This window comes from Anneissia japonica, unplaced genomic scaffold (assembly GCF_011630105.1).
Source record: "Anneissia japonica isolate Jap-2015-1 unplaced genomic scaffold, ASM1163010v1 scaffold287835_len3118868_cov185, whole genome shotgun sequence".
Lineage (NCBI taxonomy): Eukaryota > Metazoa > Echinodermata > Crinoidea > Comatulida > Comatulidae > Anneissia > Anneissia japonica.
This window is the reverse complement of record NW_022737223.1, coordinates 2,488,116-2,503,985: the sequence shown is the minus strand read 5'-3', so window position 1 is coordinate 2,503,985 and position 15,870 is coordinate 2,488,116. Positions and strand designations below refer to the sequence as shown.

Sequence of the window (15,870 nt, the reverse complement as noted above, 5' to 3'; positions counted from 1 at the left end):
CTCCTCTTAAGAGGTCATAATCGAAACTTAAGGAAAATACGCAATAAACAAATGGATAATTAGGTTTGGAGACATTCTTCTTTCAGATTTGGCCTTTATAGCTTGATATTGCACCGATCCGAAGTTCGAACCCCGAGACCGGGTTGTATATTGCTTTAACCAACTGAATATAAAGATCGAAATACCGCGTGGCTCGATTATCGTCCTGTCATTAAAAAATATAATGTAGTAGGACTATAACAGAAGTTGCATCGTGTTTCAAGAAAGAATGCTTTGATACATACCGTAGGTTAATATGAAATGGATGGTTTAAATGAAATACGGAAGAAAGTATCTTTAAAATACCAACTTAGGCATTTGAGATTAGGTTCACGGGTAGTATAGGCCAATCCAATATGATGTGATTTTTTTTAAATGTAAAAAATAAACAAAATAAAAACTTAATAGTCAAGAAACTATATGATAAAGTAACAAATCGTTAATAATACAAGAATACAACAAGACCATCCCAATTTCTTATCCCTCTCACGGAAGTTCCCCCTCCATTACCTTAATGAATATACAGTTTTATAATTACATTTTGAAAGATATCAAATAAGTACATATAATTCGAAGATATAAAATAATGATAACAATAATAATTAACACGTTATATTTTATTATTGAAGGAAAAATATGCGGTGAAAAAAAAAAACACTGAATTATAGCATAAACTATTATTTATTATACGAATTGCCCCCTCTGTAAAAAATCTGAACCTTGAGCCGCTAGAGAGGGTAGCATTGCAATCTCGGCATCGCAGTAACCAGTTTTTATTAGGAATTACTCCGTAAATACAAAAATGGGTAAGATTATTTTTATGATTTAGTGATCGCATTAGCAACAGCCGCCATTCTCTAAAAATGGAAATGCATTTCTAAAATATATACTTACTATCATGTGGTTTACAACTTCATATACGTTTATATCGACAGAGTTTCGAGGAATTTGCCGAACGTAGGTAGGCTAGCATGTTCCATCCAAACTAGGCTAGACATAGGCTAGGCTAGTTCTCGTCGTTCGAACGCATTCCCCCAGGCCTAGCTGGTGTTTGGACGGTAGGTTGTTTAGTTTAAATGTTGTACAATTTAAATTTATGAAAAACTGTTATATATCTAAAGAATTATAAATTTACTTTATGAGTACTGTCCTTCAGTTATTATATATTTAAAATTTACGACTTTCAATGAGTAGGCGGTCGTTCCTCTTTCAATCACATTGTCTGCAGACTAGACGTACCTACAGGCTACACATGTTGTAGGTGCTAGTTGCTCTTCGTGTGTATAGAGCGCCGCCTGACTGGCCTCGCCCTTCGTACGGCATACACACACATCACACGCCTGCATGAGCTAGCTAACAAGAAACTGGTCTTCCTGCTCTGATAACCAGATTATTGCTTTTGTGATAAAAGTACAGATTCATTGCTTTTTGGATTTATATGCTTCACACACTTTGGTCAAACTGATTTGGATCTTGGAACATCAACAAAGTATTTGCATTCCATTTTAGGAAGAAAAGCAAAAAACCTGCCTACTTTCTTTGTTTATATACAAAACTGTATCTTCATATCTTAATAGTGTGTATTGATATAAAAAAGCACATGAACAACTCAAAAGTGATTCTCAACTTTTGAAACTGTGCAATAGATTGGCTCATGCTGCATATGTATATTTTGTTCCAACTGTAATAATAATACTTGCTTGTTTATTTTTCCCTACTTTCTTGTGATATATTTTGTGATAATCAATCATGCCTACGTCTGCATCAACAAAACCTGGTGAACACGGACCATCGACAGCGGTGAGTATATACATATACAATTTACGAATGTTTGTGTGATAACCAGTGGCAGGGGGGTGGCCAAATGTGTGAAGTCATTTAAGTACTGTAAGAGATTAAAAGGGCTAAAACTCTGAACATCTAGGAGACATATCTTCCTGTATCCCCACAATAGGTTAGAGAGCATCTCTAAATCTTTCATGACCGTAAATTCTGCCCCCTTATGTTCATAGGTTCTCAGTTGTCACTCTCGTCATCCCAGTCAAAACATTGGGGAGCTTTTGATTTGCGATAACGTAATGATGTCATGTTAATTTAACTGCGCATGTCAGAATGTTGTGTGTTATGTTCTCTCCTGAAATGTGGAATGATTGTCGTGGAATGATTGTCGTCGAATCTCTATTCAGGCCAGAATGAGGAATGTACTGTATTAAACATTGGTGCATCAGCCTTTGTGCTGGTGACTACAAACGCATTGTAAATATTGAATCGATTTAAAGTACTTTAGAATGTAAAACGCATGCGACGACAGTCATTGATGAGCGAATCTGTTCTACGTTCCCTTTCTAAGTTCTCAGTTGAATTCTCCCAATTCTGAATTCGCCACTGATAGTAAAAATCTGAATTAAGATAATGAATTAATGTTAATTTCCAGGTCATAACAATGTAGTGGACACCATTGTAATGTATTTTATCATCAAAAAATAACTTTAATGTACTCAAACAATTGTTTGGAAATAGGTGGGCTACATGGCAACTTAATGCATAATACAGTAGGGCCTACACTACATTGGTTGCAGTATAGTGTTAGTATAGTTATTACAAATTTTCTGCAAAATTGCATAGAAATTGGCCCTTATTTTTTAAATGCGCATTTTAAATGCTTATTAATAAATAATACTAATAATTATAATTATAATAATTTATAACATATCATTATTTTGGTTTCATATTCCACTTCCTGTTTAAGTAATAGTTAAACAGTTTATGAATTTATTTCTCAGACTCCAACCATTCCATAATTAAGAACTTATTTTTAAAAGGTAGTATAAACAGCATCACTGATTGAATAATTGACCTGTGCTATAGGCATGCTGCATACATATGTTGTGACTCACTACCAATTATTAAGTATGCTTGAATAAGCCACTATGTACACACTTTGTATAGTGTTTCATTCTCAGTTATAGTTACTGTTTTAGGTGCTATTTCTTCCTAGTGTCGAGGTTAATTGGATTCAGATGACTGTGGTATTACTGAAGTTCCTCGATTGTAAGATCACTTCTCCTGCCCCCTCCCCCACCCTTATTGGGTTGATTTTTTTTATGTACAGTAGGCTTATATTGCAGGGGAAACCCATGAAAATGAAGATAGGTACTATACAAAAAATTGATTTCCAATCTGATAGCATGTCCTATAATAACAATTTCTTTTATAATAATTTTTTTTTTCTCTTATTTTCACATAATTACTTAATAGTGACTATGGTACAGTATATTACAGTAGTTCCTCAATTTTTAAGCTCATCCCTATAAACATTAAATTGGACCGATTTCAGGGTGAATAATAGGCTTATATAGATGAGGAAACCCATTTTCAAAAAAATAATAAATGTAAAAAAAAATGATTTTCAATCTGATATTATGTCATATATACAGTACATATGACATAATCTGATATTATGTCATATGTACTATATAACAATTAACATTAATGAATAATTAATTTTACATTTTTTGTTTAATTAATTTTACTGTAATTAATTTTGTAGTTTTATATTTTGTATTTTTCAGTTGAAAGTGTACTGAGTACAAAAATACAGTAAATATTAAGTTGCGTTTGCTACCTGATAGAAACTTACAAGGAAAGATTTTAAACATTGTGTTAAAGTTTAATATTTCTTATCAAAGCAAACAATTTTCCTCATCATCTGATATCTTTTGTAGTTTTATATTTTGTATTTTTCAGTTGAAAGTGTACTGAGTACAAAAATACAGTAAATATTAAGTTGCATTTGCTACCTGATAGTAACTTACAAGGAAAGATTTTAAACATTGTGTTAAAGTTTAATATTTCTTATCAAAGCAAACAATTTTCCTCCTCATCTAATATATTTGATATCTTTATTCTGCTTTAATTTATGACCTGTTGTAACAATGGTAAATTTTTATGACAGATATGAATAATGTACAATATACCAGCTGTTGTCTTGTTTTTTAATGTGTTTTGTTCTGTTTTCTGTGTAGAATAAACCGAAGGATATGGAAGGCTATGTAGGATTTGCCAATCTGCCTAATCAAGTGTATAGACGATCTGTAAAAAGGGGATTTGAATATACTCTAATGGTAGTAGGTAAGTCACTATAAATAAATACTCTTCCATAATCATTGATCTCTATATCTATTTACAAATTATTTTGAATGATTTTATATCTATTTTTTCATTTTTTAATTTAATTTATATACTGTAGTGTTACTCTACCGTGCAGATTAAAATAAAAATGAAATATATTGACTACTAAGTACTAAGACACTATCCATGCCTTGGTAGCCTTAAACTGCATGACAAATTTTTCCCTTTTTTAATATTAATGATCATATTGTAAAAAACAATAATTACATTATTAATACTGAAGTAAGTTCGAGCATGGAGGTACAGTAAAACGTCCATTTTACGAACGTCAATTTTATGAATAGTCGATTTTACGAATGGTCTTTGCTCCTGATGACATCATCATCGACCAATTATTACCGTAAATAAAGTCTGATTGCGCATGTTTTACAAAGTGATAATGTAAATTTTTTTAAAATAAAATCAAGTTTGTTGTATTTATTTATTAATAGTTCGATCTTTTCTTCTATTTTTGGTATAATAAACACTATATTAATGTAATAAACCTAACCAGAACAACGAACTACCAACGCACGTGTCTGGTACTAAGGGGTACATAAAATGGACGTTTTAATGTATAGTAAACTACTATAAATACCTCTCATGTTTTGAGTAAGTGGTCAGAGCAATATTTTTTCAACTTTTTTATCAAGTGACTAAAGATGATGTACTGAAAATGTGTTTATATATTTAAAGATTTTCTAAAACCTCCAATGAAACCACTAAATCTAACCATCTTACCAACTTGTCTGCCCTATTTCCTGCACTGCAGCATTACTGCTAAGAAAGATGTTAGATTACATAAAGTTTCCCTAACTTGTGGTCAGTACACGCCTTTGTTGCTTTTTAATGATCTAGAGTATGTGATTGACATTTATCCGTGACCTCATAAACCCAGCTAAAAATACTGGTCATCTGGCCTTGATTTACACCAGATGATTTAATGATCGAAATATATTATAAATGCTGTGCATGCAGGTATGTCTTGGCCTGTACTGTACTGTATGTAGTCACTGAGTTTGAATATTGTTTTGATACAGTAAGGGCCCGTTTGAGTGAAAAAATATCCGTGCGATTTTCCAGTTAATTCACCGGTACACACTTTCTAAAACCGCTCGGACACGCGTCCGTCTCTTACCATCTGGATTATCCGCGACAATTTTGACCACCAAATTGCTGGGTAGAATCGTGTATGAGATGGCCTTGGAGCCGGAGACGATGATAAATCAACCTTAATTGCTTTGCCAAATGGTTCATCCACAGCAAGTACCCGCTGTCGTCGCGCTCTTCTTCGCCTCCTCATGTTCACGGCGAAATCAAAGTTGGATTGGACAGTAAATCCATCCATATAACATCGCATCATTGTAGCCATAATGGTGGCTAGTAGCATAGCTACGAGTGTTTTTAGAACTTAGTCCTGATCCAGGGAACATAGATGTGTATAAGAGACAGGTTCCCGCGTATCGTTTAAGCAAGCAGAAGTAAACAAAGAATGGGTTGATGGGATTGGTGTTTCTGAATGACCTTACAAAATTACTTCCGGAATAGTTTCGTTACACGGTATTCGACATGAGCTAAAATTTGGTCGAACGGCGGACCACCCGCTGTGTGCTCGGCGTGATTAACCGGTGAATTCTCCGGAATACGGTTTGCGTTTTTCGCTCGAACGGGCCCTAACTGGCTGATTTGAAAGAGATGAGAAGAAAGGAGATTTGTAGGAAGAGAATGAGAAAGTTGTTTCAAAAATTGTAACATTCTTCATTGGAACTCTATAGTGTAGCACAGAGATAACAAAATAACTCTAAATCTACTGTGGCATTGTGATTATTCTGTCAGTAAATCAATCAATCAATCAACTTTATTTTGCTTAATAAACTGTTTGGATTAATAATAAATACAACCAATATTAGAATGTTAACAAAAATATTTATGGATTTATTTCTGAAATAAAATAAAATATTTATAATGAAATACTGTATTTGGAAATATGTCTACACTCATAACTTATATCATCCATCATTACCATTACCATTTAAAGAAAATTATTCATGACAGTCAATCACTATCAGTTTCAAGTTAGACGGATTATACAGGAGTCGTCAGTGCGTCTCCAAAATGATAATTAAAATTAAAATTCTTCAGGATAGTCTAGTTTTTTTTTTTTTTTAGTTTACTGAATATTTGATATAAGACAACATTGCAGGTGTATTGACGGTTTTCATAACAAAGTTTGAGTTGAATAAGCGGTCATATTGTTATTTAACGTTTGATTAAACAAGATTATTAGTGTAATTTGAATATATGGTGCTTTAATGCATTCCTGAAATGCTGCATAATTATAAGCATGTCAAGGTAATGTCAGTCGCTGGGACAGTTTAGAGTTGACATCATAATAATCTTGAGTGAAGTACTGTACAGTACATTCCAACACCTCTGTACTATAGCGCTGCTGTAGTTGGAGAATCCCAAGCTTTGTAGCGAATCACTGAGATGCAGATCTCAGGATGTTTTAATTGTATCCGTGAGTTGAAGGATGAATGTGAGCAGATTTTTTTTTTTACATAGTAGGATTTGTCAGATCATTAAGAAAAGAAAACTTTAACTATTACTATAAACTGGACTTCTTAGAAAGGGCAGGCGGGTTGTCGGAGGGTTTCCATTCAAGTTTCCGAACCTCATGGTCGGAGTCCGAATCGCTGACCATGCTGCAGTAACCACAGCTTGCACTGTTGACAGGTTGCGAAGTGGTCTTTGCTATGCTGAACAGCGCCTTTGGTGCGAATACTTCATGGCTTATATAACAAAAATTAAATTATTATGGCCACCTATCATATTGATCAATGGAAAAAAATATACCCTGACTTCATATTTCTTACCCTTTACAGTATCATACATTTTCATCCTCGTGAAATAATGTGATATTGGTATGTCAAGTCACAACCAACTTTACCAACACTTATTCTAAATGTTGCAAAACCATATCCTGAACCACTTACAATATGTAGCCAATGAGTCTACTACTATATTCTATTTTATTGTTATACCAGTCCAATTGAAACATTTGTCACCAAGTATAGTGGTACTTAAGGTCAAAACCCCCTGTAGGTATGCGTCCAGGTTCTGTTGTCATGGTATAGTTAAATAGAAGACCTTGTAAAGTTGTGTTTAAACTATTCTGTTCTGTAAAGAACAATGTAAGCATACTGTACTACTAGTCAATACCAAGATTTTAGGCCAAATAAAAAAAAAATTCTAGTTTATTGTCCCCTCACGCATTCATTTTCCCTGCCTCGCCCATTTCTTTTAAATCTTTTTATTTGCTTTATTTTACAAAGTGTACGAAATTCTGGCTAACTAACATCAGTAAACTTCCTCGTGATCGTTTGTGGTTGGGGATTCATTATGGTACGAATCATGTCTAAGGCCAAATAACATAAATTCCTTGTTTGCCGTCCCCTCCCTAACCATTTTTTGGGCCCACCATCAATTTTATTTGTTTTTTGTTACTTTTAAAATTGTTGGGTTTTCTTACATCGAAAATGCAAAAATTTCAATTGCTGACACATTTTATAGCAACAGAAACAGCAATAGAAGCAATGACAAAACTACAGTATTTTTTACAACACATTTTGCTATGCAGAGAACATTATGGCATTTTTTGACAAACACTGGAAAATAAAAAATACAGTATCAAATCATAAGTGCCTCCCTCACCAACTTTTTGAAAAACCCAGGACAAGAAACAATGATTTTTTTTGTTATTTGGCCTAATCCTTCTTTTAGTTGCTTTCAATGTCTACTTTGGTAAAAGTGAGAAAGTAGTAGCTGTTCCCCATCGACCATCTTGGATTTACCATCTCAGACTAAAAAAAAAAAAAAAAAGTGTCATCATTCTCCTTTTTTTCAAAATATTAAGACTGGAAACTTTTTTTTTTTTACTTGGCCTTAAAGGCTTAGTAGTGAAAAAGGTCAATCCTACAAAACAGATACAGTATATCTTTGTGATAAATACCAAATAAAGCTATGAATTATAGAAAGCATTAAGATTATACTGTACTTTGACAACTATAAAATGAATAATTTTTTTCACATGGAATACAACCTAACATCCACAGGCTGAGGCTGGTATCAAACGTATAGATGTTGGACTCTGTAAATCTATATAAATTGTTGTATAGTACCCATTTAATTTGTACAGTAGCTACAGTAATTCATAACAGGAAGGTGGGCGGGTAGAAAGAAAGTTGGTTGTAAAAGCCTTGTCTCTAATGTACTAGTTGAAGCTCGGAGAACATCTGTTTTTATCATATCTCCCAATGCAATATTCCATTGATTTTTTTCCTGCTCTGGCCGGAATGATCATTATTCTGTCTGCCATATGAGAATATCCAGGAAACTATGGTTGTTGTCACTTAGGGATGCACTAAATTCTAAAGCCTTGTCCAGACTGATAAATATTATTTGACAAAAACATGTGACATGCCTAAATATGGTAATGATGACATCACATCATGACCATATATAGGCACTGGATGACTATTCTTTGACAGTTTTTTATCAAAGAAAAATTTGAGAGTGTTTTTAGAACTTAATCCTGATCCAGGGAACATTATTCAGCAAAACTTAATTGCTTTTGTCAACTTCAACCCCTGTGCTTGGGATGCACCAAATAGATTGTCCGGACCTGGAAAACATCAATGTCATTGATCGAGAGACACTCAACTTCAGGCCTATAAAACAAAGTACTAGATGCTACAGATGCACTAAATTCTTGTTTTGACCCAGAGAACATACATCTTGTTGCAAGAATTAATCGTTGTTATCAAGTTCAGGCATATAGAGATGCCAGTCCATCAACATTGCCTTTAAAGGGCATAGAATGCTCCCAGACCTGATGGTTTATTAATGATCCAGAACCTAGTAGTACTGTAGAAAGCCTTAATCATTTTTCGCTCTACAGTAAGCACTTACTCAGACTTCATTACCAATATAATGTCCAAGAGGTTTTATTAGAATTGAGAATGAATGGTAGCATTAGTGTAAGTTATTGCTTGATTTCCACTTTACTGTGATTAAATGCAAAAAGGAGTACTGTAGGTGTCAAAAAGGTTGTGAAATGTTAATATGCTTATTAAAGTAAGCTTAGTAACATTACAACATAACTTTGCATTCAGATAATATAAAACTTGTTTAATATTACTATTGGTGCTTGGTTGAAGTTTCTTCTCTTGTGCTCTGTATTAACTATTATGTTGAAAGTCTAAAATCTAAGAAATGCAAGTTCTATGTTAAACATTTAAAAAAAAATTATCTACCTCCAGCACCATACAGGCAATTTCATATTAGGAGGAATATTGACATGAGAGGGCTGTGGGGTGGTGAGGGATGGGGGAGTGAAAGTGGGTGGTGCTTGATGATTCAGAAGTCATAGCTGGCAAAATAAGTTTATGGTATATAAGATATAGTAACTACTTGAGCATAATTTTTTTTTTTTGCTTAAAATTTCTAGAGTTGTTGTTGAGCCCCCATGCCTTTTCCTCATAAAATACACCAATGCTTATAGTACAGGATGGAAGTGATGCTTTTCAAGTCTGTTTTTAGGCTTAGTGAGTTAAGTCAGTGAGGAAATATTCTAGTTGTCACAGACTTGGAACCCACAGTTCAGAGCAAGTACTGTAGGCCTATTCCTAATCTCCATTCAAGCCAGTAAGATTTCTGGTTTCCCCCCCCCCCCTTTACTGTGCTCCATCAAGCTGTACCTGAGCTGTTGTCACTAAATTCCTAGCCTACTATACTATTGTTGGCCTAGAAGAATAAAAATTATGCTTGTATTCCACATTAGCCTCAGGCTTGTGTTTAATAACGCATGAATAGCATCCAGTATAAAACATCAAATGCTCTCTATTGACATGTAATTTGAAACTGTATTATTATTCTTAGGCCAACTAAAAAAATTAATTACCCTTCCTTGCCCACTTTTTTGTTGCTGCATTATTAATTTTCTGTTAGAGGTTTTGATAATCATTATCCAAAGTTGTTGCTAAAATAGGATAATATTTACACGTTTTTTGTTATTTTTTATTTTAGTTTATTTTTATTATCCCTGAACTAGATTCATTGTTGTTATTGACCCTTATCTATTTTTAAACTGTTTATTGTATTTGTTAAACATTGGACAATGTTTCATGAGTACAGTGCGTACTATACAGTATATAAACAGTAGGTCTAAATGTTATCATTGTGCTTTTATAGAAGAGGAGCTACTGTACATAATATATAATTCTCATTTGAAGTTGTTGAATTTCTCCCTTGAGCTTGCTGACAGTAAGGGGTGAACTTGAAGCTAAACCATTCCAATCTCATGAGAGTCTCTACAATTTATTTTCAGCTCAGCACTGTTGCATTATGGGTAATCCATCCTGGGATGTAGGTAGAATTAAATAGGTCAAAAGTCTGCATCATGTTCAGACTGTTGATAGCAAAAAGGAAATTAAGGGTCAACCGTACTGTTAGCTCACCTCAGAAGAAGATGTGGCCTCGGATAAGGCCAAATAGACAGATAACTATGTTTCTCATCCTGAATTTCATCGATATGCCAAGCCTACAGTACAGTATGCACACACAGAGATAGGCCTACTTATTGATTAGAATGATCCAATAAAATTATCTGGATGTCTTGACTTTGTGCAAGAGTCCAGGGTCCCAAGTCCCTCGCAAGCTGTGGGACTCTCATGGGAATATGCACCATTTCCCAGATACCCGCAAGCAAACAAAAATCTCCCGGAAACAACCCTATCCCCTGGAAATTCAATATGTTTCTGGTATGCTTTTAGTATTATTCTTTATCAATCGTCAGGCACAGGAAAGTACAATTAAATTTGTTAAATCAAGAAAGATATCTCCCAGAATTGGTTTCTCCTAACTTGGGACCCCTGCTTATATGTAAAAAAAAAATATTTAAAATAAAAGAGAGGAGATGTATTTTTTATTTAGCCTATAATTTCTACGTGCAATATTACATGCATGCTGGAATTTGATCCTTCTTCCTCTATAATTTAAACAACCATAGAACATCTGACCTCTTCTTTTCCTTTGGGAGTCTTCCTAGTCATATACTGTAGCTATAAATTCAGGGTTGAGGACAAGACAAGCCCCACACTGTACTGCATTGTACTCGAAGTACAACATTTAGGTCCTAATGCTACAGTTACTATACTTGTTGATAGAGAGAACAACATGTTTGTAGCTATAGTAACTTTTCATTAGTTGTAGAATGCGGTATGCTCAGTTTAGAAGTGTAAGGGAAGAGAAAATGTACTGTTTTATTATAATAATAGCCTAATTGTACTGTGCAAAGTACTATAACACTACAGTAGTAAATAGCAAGAAAATGCAATTCTAGTATTCTTTGTGCATTTTAGGCTCCAGAATTACTGTAAGTGTATGCATTATTATTCTACAGCTGCTGTTGTACATTGGGTCAATTGAAGACATTCACCGCAGTCGGCTGCCAATATAGGTCCAACCTTCCTTAAAAAAATTGTTTGGTTTTGGTGTTTTTAAATTTTTAGCCGATTGTGGCTCTTGAAACCCAACCAAAATCTTACCACTTCACCACATTCTTCCATGCAATACAGGGAAAATATAATAAAAGGGAATCATGCAGTATTTGGCAGTTAGAACAGAAAAAAGATATAGTACTGTAAATCATTTCCCTATCAGTGGTACTTGAATATTGCTATTACTTCAGTCGGGCCCAGGAAGGCTAGGTTCACTACTGGAGAAACTGGGTGATGTTGGGCCATTATTAGGATGTTCTATGAAGTTTTATAGCATAGTATAATGCCCCAAAAACCTTGTTCAGTTGTACACTGTGCTAATGAACAATTTAGCGAACTAAGCAGTGAGTTATCTTCACTATTAGTTCCGTTGTTCCTCTCACTATGAATGAGAGTTATAAATCCTTCCTCTTTCAGTCTTGATGCTCTCATTCCAAAGTCCATTTTAAATTTCCCTTTGAAAGAAAAACAGTGTTAAAATTTATAGACCAATTCACCAGCAAATTTGAGAAGGAAATCAATAGTGTCGTCTCAAGCAGTTCTCAATATTAATCGCAAAAGTAGACTTTCGCTAAGCACGGCCAATAACCCTACCGTAACAAAGCCATGTGCATTCGTTGTCGACAATTGATTTTCCTTCTGATGAATGAACTGAGTCTTTCTTGCTATGCATGAGTGAGTATGCATAGAAATTGACGAATCATATTTGAGGAATTGAATATGATTAATCAGGTTGATTTACGCTGCACATTAAAATGTATTGATTGTGCGGTAGTAATGTCGAGGATATCAAATTATTTGTTAGTATTACAGCATAAGAATTCAAGGTTTTGAATAGAATTCGTCCAAGAAATTTTAAGCGATTCAGAACACTACGCCAACAGGAGTAAAAACAAATTTTGATATGTGCATCTGTTAAAACATTTTTAGAAAGACATCCTAAATTTTGGGTATAATTATCATGCACTGTAGGCCTAGAAAAACAAATAACTCATGTTTCGAGATATTTTGAATGTGAATTGTACAGAGTATAATTGTTGCAATTGCCTGATGACTCATTCAATTATGATCAATGTAGGAGTGCTTTAGGTTCCCTCCGATGCTTACATTGATAATAATAATATTATACTGTAGGTTGACTTTCATAAATAAACATGCACTGTGCACATGTACATCCAAGAAACTGATAATAAGGTTGAAAAGTACAAGCTAGTGTTGAATGCATGAGATATTTAGAGAGGCAAGGCTTTCGATGGTTTCCAAGCTGGGCACTCAGTTCGTTGTACGACGGTTGGCTGACGAATTTAACTCCCCTCACTGTGCTGACTGTCAGTGGCAGTCTCAATGGATCGTCATTAAAAACGATACATGCACATCATGGCGTTGTGTTCTTACAAAGAATTGATTTGGGCGCAATGAGTGAGTGCCTAGCTTAAAAGATGCATAAGCAGTGACTGTAAGTTGTAGCTCAATACAACATCATATATTCATTGCCGTTAGTGTTCACAGCCCAGTAAACATGGTTTACCATAATTCATCATCCTAGTCATTTTGCAATCTCCAATTTTGTCAGCATTGGTTGATCTAATTTTAGTAGAGAATAATTAGTATTAAACTGAAGGCTGATTGAATAATAGTTTGCAGAATTATCTATATTAAATCGATAATCGATAGTAATTATGCAAAATGAGAAAGAAGACTTTGTAATTGTTACTAAAATATTACGTTATGTGTGAAAGGCACTAATTACTCCAAAATTGTGAAATCATAAATTTTGAAGTTAGGTACAGTATTGATAAAACCAAAAAAATGTCTTCCTGGGAGAAGGTTACTGAAGCAGAGGGGACATTTGAGCCCCCAAATTTTCCCAGAATATGCTGGTGATTTATGTGGAAGATAAATTTGTTCTTGAAAGGTTTAGGAGAACAGAGCCATGTTAAGTGGAATATAAACTCAGCACTGTATATTTTTGTTATGAGTCATGAATTCAGAAGTACCATACTAAAAAAAAATGTACATGTTTTGCAGTAGAAGAGTAAAACATGAAAGACGAAAAAAAAAGATGTTTTCATTTAGTAAATTGATACTGCCAAAAATATCTTAGCGGAGTAGAAAATAAAATGTTAATTGATGAATAAAAACATGCGAGCATGTCAAGTAAAAATCTAATATAGGGTGCCCTTCATGAACTATCACCAGGACATGAAGAAATGCGATGTTGCAATGTAAGCAGTTTAGTAATCAGATTGATAAATTATACTTTATTTATTTTTAAAAGAATATGATTTCTTATTTTAAACTTTCATAATTGTGGCAAGATAGAAAAATTCTAATGTGAAATGTGTTTTCTGCAATACCATGGATGGAGGAATTGCCAGCTCAGTCGGCTAAACTGGTGATAGCCACTGTGTGTGCTGAACCGTGGAGATCGCTCGGTCCCCGGTTCAATTCCCATCGCTGCTGTCCTTGTGTTTCAGGTGGAGGGCTGAAAAGTTTTTAAAGATTAGACATTTAAGCCGTTGGTCCTGTGTGCAAAATAGCTCATATGCACCTTAAATAATGCAGTACACTCTTTGGAAAAGAGTAGGTGATTGTCTCCCAGTGTACTGCCCAATTCATCAACAGAAGGACCCCACTGGAAATTAGTCTTAGGACTTTCATGTGTTATCATTAGTGTGTATCGTCACACCAAAGAAATCCAATCCAATATGCTAACTGTAATAATGCTTTATTTTAATTTGAAATCATTATCGGTTATTGGTAGGCTCACAAAATGAAACGTATGGTATAAAAAAACTCTTGCTATCAAGTATTTTATAAAGTTTGTCCCATGACATGGTTATCTATTTAGTAATACATCACACACCCCTTTAACTGATGTAACTGGACAGATAAAGTGGTACTGATTGATGTCAGTCCACCAATAATTCTCCATTTAATTAAACTTGCTGAGCTTCTACTATTCTTCTACTGACCTGTTACTCTTGTTATGGCAGGCTGAACAAGCTGCCATGAATGTGTTTCCTTGTTTTAATGGAATGTTGAAAGGCAGCGAAAATGCATTTCTTGGGGAGTTGGCTATGGAATGAATATGCCACTGTTCCTCATATCTGGGGCCTAGGGGGTTTGAGTGGTGTAATTGGCTTGTTTCTAAACAAATAAACTATTGATTGGTATGAATTGCTGTTTTTGAATGGTGGACATTACCTGTGGTAGTAGTGGATATTCTACACCTTAATTTGGGTCAGAGAACTGATTTATTAAATAGGTCAGAAACCATAATTAACAAGGATAATTGCTATATCAATTTAATTATATTATTTACATGGATGTAGTTATGGTGGGTGGAGCCACCCAGCCTTGCAGTTTTCCAACCAGTCTAAAGCTAATTTCATGGCCCTCCACCCACCTTTATTAACCCACTTTTCCATCCTTAAAATTCACTGCATAAGACAGTGCAAATTATTTCTGTGACAGTCTTTTGAAGTGTGTAAAGCTCCATTTTATCCCATACATAGTCAAAATATTGGGGGGGATGATTCAATGGACCATCCCCCCCTTGTCAAATATTGGGGGAGATATATCCCCTCCATCCCCCCCGGGATCTACGCCTATGATAAAGTTTGTTTCCAATGGGGTCCACAACAAACATAAAGACAGGAAAAAATATAAAAAATCAGCATTAAACATTTTCATAAAAGCATTTTAAATAGAACAATTATTAAAAATTCAAATATACTTTAAAAAGGCAAGTACGAATGATAGAAAACAGGAATCAAAGGCAAAATTAACAGTTAACAGAGGTTTGTTAAGGTTTGTGCTCATCAATGCCAAAGCCAGCTATTGGGACAGTCCCACACATTTTTTCTATTGGGTCCACAAAGAATGGGTCCACATTTTTAAAAATGTGTCTGAATTATGCACAAAATGAGTCTACTAGATTTCCACCAGATTTCTCATATTTTGCATAAAAAGGGTTAACTTTTAAGAAAATGGGTCCAAGTTTTTTCATATTTTTGCATAAAATGGGTCAACTTTTAAGAAAATGGGTCCACAGTTGAATTTACGTGTAAAGTGTGTCCACCATGATATTGTCCCACAC

The 15,870-nt window shown here is 34.4% G+C and overlaps 1 protein-coding gene across 1 annotated transcript in view; it reads left to right on the top strand.

The window, feature by feature from the left end:
- Positions 1-758: 758 nt before the first annotated feature.
- LOC117117091 (septin-7-like) overlaps positions 759-15,870 on the top strand; it is a gene marked incomplete in the record, with an annotated part of 49,544 nt that continues 34,432 nt past the window's right edge. The window contains 3 exon segments of the mRNA XM_033261274.1: positions 759-845; positions 1,838-1,839; positions 4,065-4,170. Of these exon segments, the coding sequence (XP_033117165.1) occupies positions 842-845; positions 1,838-1,839; positions 4,065-4,170 (112 nt within the window).